General features: G+C 38.9%; 2 protein-coding genes across 8 annotated transcripts in view; one reads left to right on the top strand and one right to left on the bottom strand.

The window, feature by feature from the left end:
* On the top strand, positions 1–10905 carry Fbw5 (F-box and WD repeat domain containing 5). Of its 5 annotated transcripts, XM_065217705.1 has the most exons (9): positions 2–85; positions 191–568; positions 938–1095; positions 5629–5806; positions 5869–6294; positions 6357–6712; positions 6767–7107; positions 10018–10168; positions 10234–10905. In XM_065217705.1, exons 2-9 carry the CDS (start codon positions 244–246, stop codon positions 10330–10332), a joined length of 2034 nt encoding a protein of 677 aa, XP_065073777.1. In that variant the 5' UTR covers positions 2–85; positions 191–243; the 3' UTR covers positions 10333–10905. The 5 variants fall into 5 exon arrangements, with proteins under 5 accessions (XP_065073776.1, XP_065073777.1, XP_065073773.1 ...); XM_065217704.1 differs by having other exon boundaries at positions 1–85; positions 6369–7107; XM_065217701.1 differs by having other exon boundaries at positions 6357–7107.
* Positions 10577–10998, bottom strand: part of Oatp33Ea (Organic anion transporting polypeptide 33Ea) — a 64319-nt gene continuing 63897 nt past the window's right edge. For all 3 annotated transcript variants that reach the window (XM_065217694.1, XM_065217696.1, XM_065217695.1), the window contains exon 8: positions 10577–10941. In XM_065217694.1, the coding sequence (XP_065073766.1) occupies positions 10802–10941 (140 nt within the window). In that variant the 3' untranslated portion in view covers positions 10577–10801. The remainder of the gene's footprint in view (positions 10942–10998) is intronic.

Below are 10998 nucleotides of genomic sequence, written 5' to 3'. Positions count from 1 at the left end.
CGCGTCGCAGTAGTGAAGTGAGTGTGTCGATCAGCGCAAAATCAGTGGCGAAATATCGAATTCAGTGGCAAATATTTTAAAGTAGGTAAATAATCCCACTTGTTTTTAAATTTGTCTTCGTAGTGCTCAGTGCTCAGAAGAAGAACGTCTCATATCAAAAATTTACCACATTTTACTCTACAAACGACAGCGAAAGTTGGCTTGTAATCAATTGCGAAAGAATAGGTGAGTAATCGAAAGAAAATGTCCGAAGAAGGAGCAGGGCTTGCATTGCCGATGGGATCTCGGCGAGCAAGAGCGAATGAAAGGACGGAAGGCCGTTCCCGCTCCGGAAGCAGTTGTAGCAGTGGCGCCGAGGTAGATGAACTGGATTACTGCGAAAACTCCCCATGGGTCTTCATTCCGGAACCAATGTTTACAAAAATATTCCTCTACTTGAATCCCCGGGATCTGCTGAATGCTGGACAAACATGCAAACGCTGGAACAAACTGAGCCGTGACGATTACATATGGCGAAAATACTTCCAAAGGGAATTCAATGTGGACACCACTATAGGACTGAAGCCAGGTAAGGGCCTCTTTTGGATTTAATTCAAACAAGTATGGGCACTCGATGGTTGTGACATAATTGCGTCTTGCCATCATGTATAAGATTGAGTGTTCTTTTCGTTTTTTTATTACGCATAGTTATATGGCACATTATTCATATGCGATAGTTGCGTGTAGTCAAAGTACGATTTGTAATAAGTGTGCAACCATGCAGCTTTTATTTTCATATGATGCACTGTATTGGTGTATTGGTAATCAGCAACTATCACAACATGAATTGCGTAATTATAATGTTTGTAAATATTTACACAGTGCAGTTCATCGTCTGTTGTTTTGTGTCTACAGAAAATCTTTAGCATCTGTATCGCACTGTGATGTTTCGTTTTAGGCGCGGAAGCCTGGAGATCGGAGTTCAAACGACTGACGGATAATGTTCCAATGGTGATGACGGATGTGTTGACGAATCATTCACATCAGGTGTTACATGTCAGCTTTTCTCATAATGGGAAAATGTTCGCTACCTGTTCCAAAGATGGATTTGTCATTGTGAGTATCTTTTAGTTGTAATTTACGGAGTCGTTTAACTAGCTATGCTTTGTTTGACATTCATGGGCATTTATAGGTACCGCTAAGCGCTGTAATTGCGCGCACTTCAGGAATTTTCTACATTTTTTCCTTAATGTTTTCCCCTAAATGCTAGCAACTCTATTACATTACTCCGAATGTCAGTACCCAGAATGCCCGATTATCTGAAAACTAACACCGCAACGCACCGAAATCCGGTCACTTTTAAAATGAAATTATTAATGCCTACCAAGCTTAAGATAGCACGTAAATTTTATAATAGTCTGTATTGCTCTTTTAAGCAATATTGTCCAGCAAGCTGAGAAAAACGCTGTTAAAGATATGTTTTACATGGACTCATTATTTAATTTACTTTTAGGCATAAAAAAACTGCTTTTGAATTTTTCGAAAATGCATCAAAGTATATTGAACCGGATACTAAGATGTCTATAGGTTCCCACAAGCACTTCAATGTGTACAATAATATAGTTTTGGTATTTTTCTTAACAAAGTTGGAAACTTTTCGTATTCACTGACAACCGATTCCAAAGTTTAACTCATTTTGCGCCAATGATGCTAATGGAACTATTATGCCGCACAGGGCAGTGTACTTTCGATGGACGGTTAATTGTCCCATGTTCTATGGGCTTTCCAGGGGCCTAGCTGGCAGCCATTTTTTTGTGATGCTATCATCTGCTCTTGTCTTTCTGCTTATAACACGATTTTCTGTTCCTTTCCACCATGTATACGTCAGGCTGGCCGTATTTAAATAAGGCCCGTGATGTTGCCTACTGTCAAACGTATAGGATTGATATAGGGTTGCCAGACCCCTAGGGCTTTCATATACACATGGGACAATTATGCGCCCACAGGCAGCGTAGTATCAACAATCAATACGAAACTAACGTTTTTAAAATGGCAAGTTAACCAGCAAAACCGGGAAAACCAGGAAAATGTCAGGAATTTTTATATACATACCAGGAAAAACCGGGAATTTTAAAGCAAAACCAGGAAATATAATAATTTACAGATGTATGTCGGTTTGCTAAGCTTTTTCATGACAACTGCTGCTGCAGTTGAACCATTCCTGAAAAGTGTTCAAAGCGATGAACCTATGGTGCCTTTTCTTTTCACCGAATTAAAAAATCTAATTAAATCAGTTAAGCTGGGTTTAGACTAGGCAAGTCAAATGATCAACTCAGTTGATTTCAATTGGCTTGAAAAGTTGAGCCTGGTTCAACTTATTTCAATTCAGATGAGTTTATCAAGTCAACTGAATGCCATGGTTTACACGTTCAATTCGCGTTCAAGCAACTGACTTGATAAATTGACTTGCCCTGTCTAAACTCAGCTTTATGGATAAATTGGTCAAAACGGCGCTTTTGAAAGTGAATCTCAAATCGCTCATAAGTGTCGAATTTTCTGATGCTTTTTCTTGCCGGCAGCCAAGATTGAGCTGGGATTTGCTGTGAAAGCTGCGGTTAAAAGTCCTGTGGGAGAAAACATAGTACATATCGGAGAAAACCCTCCTAATTTTCCGACAGAACTGTTGTCATACCCTATGGCCATATATGTTTCTTGCCTCGATCCTACTATTATATCGAATTCTCCTGAAACAGCTAAAAAGCAGTTGAATTTTTGTCTTGAACAACTAGTGGAGAAGGGTAATATTAACGGTACGGTAGCAGACAAAATTAAGGTGAAATATAATGAGTTGTGTGATGCTCTTAATTTTAAGTAAATTTTGAAAAATAATCGCTGAAGTGAGGAACGTTTGCACAGATTGTAGATGAGGCTTATGAATGTTGCTGGCAAAGATTTTCCAAACCTTACGGGTTTCGTCACGAAAATTCTTATATTGTCGCATAGAAATGCCACGCTGGAACAGGGATTTTTCGTAAATAAGGAGTGCTTGGTTATCATCCAGACAGAAGAAAATTTTGTGGCTCAGCGCATTGTTCATAATGCAATATTGAATGCTGGAGGCGTGACGAAAGTCGGAATCACGAAAAGTCTTGCCAAAAACTCCTACGATCGTTATAAGGAAGCTATCAACAGGAAGAAACAGGATACTATCGATAGGGAAAGCGATGCTGAAAGGAAACGAAAAGCTGCTCAAAATGTTAAAAGCAAAAATACTTGCAACATCTAAAAAAAAAAAGCATCATTACTCGACGAGCAGATGAAACATTTTAACCCTTAAATGCGCAATATTGCAGCATTGCCAAACATGTTAAAACCTTTTTAATAGCTAGATCGTTTATTTGGAAGATTCAATTGAATTTGCTTTACGGAGCCAATAGTTCACTGTTCATTTTTTGTAACATTTGAAAATGATCGAGTGTAAAATTCATTCATTCAAACATTGCAAGTTTTCCGTTACACATTCTACCGAAGGCTTTGTGTTCGGAGTGTTAATGACATATAAATGCCAATATCGCTAAGCACCAATGTACCCATTTAGTTAAACCAGGATTAAGGCTTGAGCCTAGAACGAACTAGTAAAAAAGCGGCTTGAGGGGAGGTAAAGAAATTGGTCTTAAGCTGCTTGAATACAGTAGACGTTAGCTAAGTCAAAAACCTTGTACACCTCTTCTTGCATCTTACAAATAAAAATTATCATTATAGTATCTCATTGTTTCATAATTACGAAAAATAGCATTTTAGCTGTAATGAGCAATTGCAAGCCTGACTACAAATGCTCAGTTAATGGATATGTATCTGTCAAACTTTAATTTCAATTTGTTGACATAAACCGGATGAGCAATAATGTATTATAAATATTTTTTGTTATCTGGTTTGACACATGATATGCATTTTAGTTAGTGAATGCCCTTTGTTTGGTGAAAAGTCGACACAGCTCAGCGAACGTTGAATATACTTAATGGAATAATTATTTTACTTCTGTTTTTTTCAAAAGAATTATAGGAAATATGCAAAACTGATAGATTTAAAGCTTTGTTGAAAAACCAGTTGTATTGATTCTGGAACGGAGTGGCTCGCTTGTCGATTGCAGAATTTGGTCATCGATATGGACCACATATGGATGATGTCATGTGTCGTGTGTCGTGTGACTTCTCCAACGGTAATGTCGCAAGTGAATTCCCCTAGAAGTTGCAAATAGTGTCGAGAAGCTGTTTCGATACTGACTACCCGAGCAAAGTTAGAGATCAAATTGAAATCAGAATTTGCTGTTATGATGTAACTTACTTTGAATACTCCATTTGATCTCATTTTGGTTGACTTAACGGTTAACACATCAAAAATGAGAGCAAAATTTTACACTGTTGAAGCAAACGGAAAACTAATCCTGCTTTCAATGAAATCAATTTGATTACTGATTTTGCATTCATAATGTTTGACTGAATACGGGCCTGGTGTAAATGGTTAGCATCCAAGCTTCTCACGCTGAAAGACTTGAGCTCAAATGTCACCTCGGGTTGGTTGCGAATGACCTAAAATTAACACAAAACAATTAAACAATAATCGTTAGTTCAACGACAGATAAGCTTAACTTAAATCTTAAACAAGACGTTAACAGCAGAACTTCAAGTTAAGTTGCTTTCATTTAAAATGTCTTGACTGCATAATGAAAGCACAATATGATATCAGACTAATGTCGTGACAATTGAAATCAAAATGAGTATTCATTATGATAGGAACTGCAATCTTTAATATCGATTTGCTTTCATTTTGTTAACCGACTTTGCTCGGGTACTGGGTGAAGTAGCTTTGGGATTCCGATATGTTGCCAAATTTGCTTGCTGATGTCCGAGGCGGTGTCCAATTGCAACTGGATGTTCTTGCCTTTTTACTGAACAGGTACAAACTGACGATATTGTATGTTACAACTGTTAACAGTCACTACGTTGCTTGCCATTGAATGCATCCTTACTCGCCGACTGGTGTCGTACGTAGTGTACTGCCCTGTGCGGCATAATAGTTCCATTAGTTTTTTTTTGGCAAAAGAGAGTTATACATTGGAATCGATTGTTAAGTACCATCACTTTACAAAAGTTTCCTACATTGTTCAGAAAATGTCGCGAAAAATACCAAAACTATGGGACAAGAGCCCATGGAGAAACAAATCTGTAACAGCGTTTTTCTAAGATTGATGTTTTAACGAATGAGACAATTATGCTGAAAAGAGCAACGTAGTGCTCCACATACCCAACATTATGATGATGGTTTGCTCTGACTGTCTGCTTCTGACGGAGTATGCTCGCGGTGCTTAACTATTTAATCGCATGTACTCGATCGTATGAGGACTGATTTTCGATCATTGCACTATCGTGTTTCGAATTGAGAAGACGCTGGCATTCTTCTTATAATTGTTGTAGCGTTTCGTCATTTCTTTCTTCAAATTTTAAAAAGGTGTCGAGTCCGGATATCGACATCGCATTCTGATTTCAGTCCACAAAGATTTGTCGATTTGGTAGTTCTAAAACCATATTTTAAACAATTTTAAAATGCTGCACTCGACAACAAGCTAACCAGCTTTATTTTTCCTTCAAGGTCTGGAACTCAGCATACCCTTCAACGATCCGCGACTCGTACGACATGCGTAAACTAAGCTGGAAGTACACTCAGTTCTCGCAGTTCAACCAGAGCGATACCTTACTGTTGGTGTCTGGTGTACATTTCGGTTCACCACACAGCACGTCCGGCGAGATTGCCGTTTTTACTGTGCAAAGTAAGTTCCTATTTAATTTATCGTCCTTTATAATCGATTAAATTATTCACGTTTTGTTCCAGACGGCTTCCGACTAAAGTGTCGCGTAACGAACCGGCCATACGACATTTTCGGGACATGGTTCAGTGATCAGCACCTACTGTCGGGTGACCTGAATTGGTTAGCCCACTTGGTTAGTTCGTCGATTCTATGGTTGAACAAGGCCAATCAGGAAGTTGACTCGGAGCATACACCGATTCGTAATCAACTGTACAAATTCTACAACAGGAATGCAAGTTCCATCAGAGCCATTATGGTAGCAAATTGTCCTTGGCTGAGCGATGAAAAGATAGAGGAAGCCGGTGCCGAAGGACCAAGTACATCCGAAGGAACCGGCAATAAGACGAGTATCGAAGATGAAGAAGACGATAGACGGATAGGAAATCCTCTTTCGCACTATCAAATGAACCAAGATCAAGCCATGGATAACATGTACCGCGCCGGAAGGGGTTCGTATCGTTCATTTTGCAGCCTTTAGTGTTGTTGATTGCAAATGTCTTGTGTTATACAGTATTTATTCCAGATATCGATCTTGATTTTCCATATGTCCCTTTGGAAAATCAAGACTATGCCAGTCCGATACATTATTTGGATGAGTACCGTAGGGAATATGAGGACAGTTACTACGAATCATCGGACGATTGCCTGGACGACGACGATGATCAGGAAGATGACGATATGTCAGAGGTGGACGATTTGGACAATCTATGCCCGAAATATCTGATCTTCTCAACGGGATCAAAGACATACACGCCCCATCAAATAGGATTCAAACGAATGAGTAGCGTTAATTTCCCTCGACGCCTGGATCCCGGACCTACGTTGAAGGAACGGATTGCTTTGCGAGATCGACAACGGGAGATGGAGGTAATTATGCGTGAGATGTCCCAAGAAGAAATCCGCCTCCAATATATATTGCAGAACGAGACTCCTCCGATGGAGGCCAACTGGTCCAACTATGAGGCGGTTGCTGATCGTTTCGACAAAGTTGACAAGCTAATTGACCTGCATGGGCATATTATCGGTATGGGTTTGAGTCCGGATCACCGTTATCTCTATGTTAACAGTCGACCTTGGCCGAAGAACTATGTGATACGGAATCCATTGGAACCACCGCCGATTGCACAGGAAATCGACATTCACGTTATAGATCTGATGACTTTGAAGAAGGTCGGCACCATGTTGAGAGCACATAAAGCTTATACGCCAAACACGGAATGTTTCTTCATTTTCCTGGATGTGTGCGATAACTATGTAGCAAGGTGAGTAATTTTCAACTAACACCTAGGGTTTTTGATCTAATTTCCTTCGTACTAAGCACAACCCACGCTTTATCTCTCTTTTCTGAGCTAGTTTAAACAAAAAGGGGAATATTTGTGTCAAATATGACTTCTAAATTTATTCACCTTTCCATACGTACCATTGTATTTGATAAAGAGTCACAAATTATTGATATATTGCTTAAAATCTAATACTGCTTCTTGATTCTAAATTCGCCCTACGAGCTTCAATTCCGTCCAAACGCATTGAAACGCCATTAGATTTTCTTCGTCCAACGGATAAACGTAGAAAAAGGGGATTCGCTAGGAGCGCTTGTTTTGTTTTGAGAACAATGAGCGTAAATATTCATACAATGCGCTCTAATAGGATTTATGTTGTAGCTAATGAACTAACGCATCGCCACATACCTATTTTTTTTTCTTGATTTGTTTTCCGTCGATCTTGTTTTCCGTGCTGAACACCAATGCTACCGACGCCAGGAAGGCAGCTTCCACACCTGGACCCTACCTATCGATCCATCAACTTATGAACCGGGGACCAACGGCTTTACTTTACTCCCCGTGATCAGAGATGTTATATGCCTCAGAACATCCCGGCGGCGCCGACTGGGATTGAACCCAGGCCTGCTGGGGTGAGAGGTAATCACGCTTACCACTACACCACCGGCGCCGCTATACCTATTATTGATTTGTGCACGGTGAGATCATTGATATTATTGATCTTTTCTGATCGATAGAACGGAAATGGGCGATTACGACGAAGTAGCGCTCTACCCTACATTCTGTGATATTCGGAAAACCGAAATCTTTTTAGAGGTTCAAATTATAGATGTCGATTACATTATTGATATAACGTGCCGCAAACAACTCAAAATATATGCACAACATTATCCATTAAGTACGTCACGCTCAAAGCATTATTGCTCGAGCGAACTTTCTTGCTTGAGATAGAGAGACGACCAGCCAGAGAGAACGTATATTATGTGGTGTTTACATACATGCTGGGTTAGCACTGCCAAGTTGTTCAACCAGCTCAACATATTCGTGCTATTTGGTTGAAGTTGGCAGTGCTGAACCAGCATATATGTAAAACACCCCTTATGTGATGAAATAGACCACGAACTGTGACTCGTGAACTTCTTTATTGGTAACTCCTAAGCAGCCGTTGAAGTTTTAATTGCTGTTATGAGTAACGTAAATCAAGCGTTACAAAAAGTGAAAATCTTATAAATGCGTATTCAATGCATCCTAAATGTATACTTCCATCTATAATAATGCACGGGTTACTCCTACATGTATGCAACTTAAATACCATCATGTATAAAGCATAACATCTAATCTAGAAAAAGAAAACGTCAGCAGAGTGGCAGAAATACAGCGGGAGGATTTTATATCAACTAGCTCGTTTATTTTTTATTTTTTGTGAAATAAGTTCAGACAGCGAAAACGGAAATCTCTTTTGAAATAATTCTCTGAAGAACAGCGCAAGAATTTTTGAAAAATTAACTTTCAACTCGTAAGAGATGAACTAGCCTATGGCTAAAAATCCCTTAAATAAAAAAAAAACTTTCAACTTGAACCAGATCGCGAGCACTTTTTTGGCGTTAATTTCACCGATCCGTATTAATACATGGTACTTGTACTGGTGTTCGTTCATTCAGTCAAATACGAGGGAATTCGATTTGGTAGAAACAATTCGCGATACACTTAGGTCTTTTTTACACGGGGGATATGTACCGTGTAAAAAAACCTACGTGATTTTAATTTTTCACTTGCTTAAATGTTTTTAAAAAATTGGATTTTGATGCCATTTGTAATTATAGCATGCTATAGAAATATTTCAAAAATATCTGTATTTACACCAAAAATTGTGATTTCTTATAAATATGCCATTAAATTACGTATAGCTTGAAACGGATAATGTGATTGGAATCAAGTCGATAGGTTGTATCGTTGTCGAGAAATCGTTAAAAACGTACCGTGTAAATCGCGAAAAACCGTGTAAAAAAAGACTTCGGCCCTTATTACGGATGTCACTTCACGGTGAAGTGATTGCCGTGTAAATCAAATGGGAATCACTTCACCGTGAGTGATAAGTTGTCACTATTTTTTGTGCGCGCGAGTTCTACCAGCTCGAATTGACTCGGTTTTTTGACGTATGACCTGCAGGATTTCAATAAAGTAAAAGTAAGAAACATCTGTTCTAGACAATTTACTACAATGTAGATGCGGGACTCGGATTTTCCGGATATTTTGATTTTGCAATTTTATTAAATTTGGCAATTAACTAATTTGCCATTCCACATCGACCACATGGGCACCTAAAAACCAACGTTTTGACAAATATTTGCAACAGTAAAAAGAAAACTGTTAAAGGGAGAACAAATTTGAAATTTCACTATCCGGATATCCGGAAAGTTGCTATCCGCTTGATAACCATCTCAATGTTTTCTCAATAAAGCTTCTATGGACAATATTAAATAGAGTCTAATTCTTCAGTAGCAAATTAAAAACAATGGAAATGTGTTGCCTATATACTGCCGCTATTCGCATGTCCGTCCCATAGCGAAAATCACTAAGCCGAGAAAATCGCGTTTTAAGTTTGCTTCGTACCATTGCTTCTTATGTGATGGGACAACTAATTTGACTGTATTTCCAAACTTTTTCAGAACAAAGTTGTTGAGCTCATCCAGTATTCTGAAAATATGTGTGATTATCTACCATTTGCATTGAAAAACTCAGTTTTGACAAAAACAACTATGGGACCGACATGCGAAGAGCGGCAGTATAGGACCTATACAACTGGGACAGTTATGCTTGTATGCGTAACCTCTTAGGTGAACCGCATTGCAAGCACCACAAAATTTAAACTTAATTCTCCTATTTCCACAGCGGAGCTGAAGATATGCATGCGTATCTTTGGGATCGTTACTACGGAGTTTGTCTGGCTAAATATCAACACGACGATGTGGTGAATAGTGTAGCTTTCAATCCACGAGACAACGAAATGCTAGTGACCACAAGCGATGATTACGAAATTAAGGTGAGTTAGTTTTCAGTTCTACTACTCCAATTTGTTTTCACGATGTCACGATGTCTCCTTTTTAGATTTGGCGATCACTGTCCCAAGCCAAGAAGCTCGGCATTCAACCGGTAGGAAAGGCTGTTGAGTTCAGAAAGCTGAAATCCAAAGCGACAAGCCATTAAGCAGAAACTTCTCGATCGCATTACGCTTATCCCATTTCACACGTTTGTTAGTTTATGATGTTATTCAAGCGAAGTCTAGTCGTTGGTAGAATATCTACGATACGTTGGAGTCCACTTATGGTTCATTGAAGATTGCCGACTTTATGTAAGTACAGTTATTGAATATCCTACAACACAAAAAGATATTACTGTGTGAATCCATCAGAGATATTTCTTTCCCATTGCAAACATAGCTTACTATCGATTGGGATTGTTTATCAAATTTATTCACAATCGTGCAATGCAATCGTAACAAAATTATTGCTTTAACAAATCACAGATTTAGAATGCATATTTGCGAAATTTAGAATTTTTATTCTATTTTACAATAAAAAATCACATAAACCTGATGTTAGTGGACATTTACATCCGAAATATCCTAAAAGTGGTTATCAACACAGCAAATTAAGGGGCACTTGGTGCTCTGCAATCACTTGAATGCGCTTTTGGATTGTGGTTTTGTGGTCGCCGTTGTCGCCTTAATCTCCTCCTCTCTATCACCGTATAGATCCAATGTTCGACCATACCACCAGACCAGTACGTCGAAAAATACCCCGATCGCCGTTAAACCTGTAAGGATCGTACACGTTGTTAAAATCTATCATTGTCACATAACTTTTTGGAACT

Source organism: Ochlerotatus camptorhynchus, unplaced genomic scaffold, assembly GCF_037179485.1.
Source record: "Ochlerotatus camptorhynchus isolate MF236.1 unplaced genomic scaffold, CSIRO-AGI_Acam_v1.1 ptg000078l, whole genome shotgun sequence".
NCBI lineage: Eukaryota > Metazoa > Arthropoda > Insecta > Diptera > Culicidae > Ochlerotatus > Ochlerotatus camptorhynchus.
The sequence above is the reverse complement of the archived record's forward strand: the minus strand, read 5'-3'. Positions and strand labels throughout refer to the sequence as shown.

What these genes read in the sequence shown, in the direction of transcription:
- Fbw5 (XM_065217701.1), top strand. Translation starts at nt 244, where the DNA reads ATGTCCGAAGAAGGAGCAGGGCTTGCATTGCCGATGGGATCTCGGCGA. An exon ending in TGCCGTTTTTACTGTGCAAA is followed by an intron (nt 5,807 to 5,868) that starts GTAAGTTCCTAT and finishes GTTTTGTTCCAG; the next exon opens with ACGGCTTCCGACTAAAGTGT. An exon ending in GCGATGATTACGAAATTAAG is followed by an intron (nt 10,169 to 10,233) that starts GTGAGTTAGTTT and finishes TCTCCTTTTTAG; the next exon opens with ATTTGGCGATCACTGTCCCA.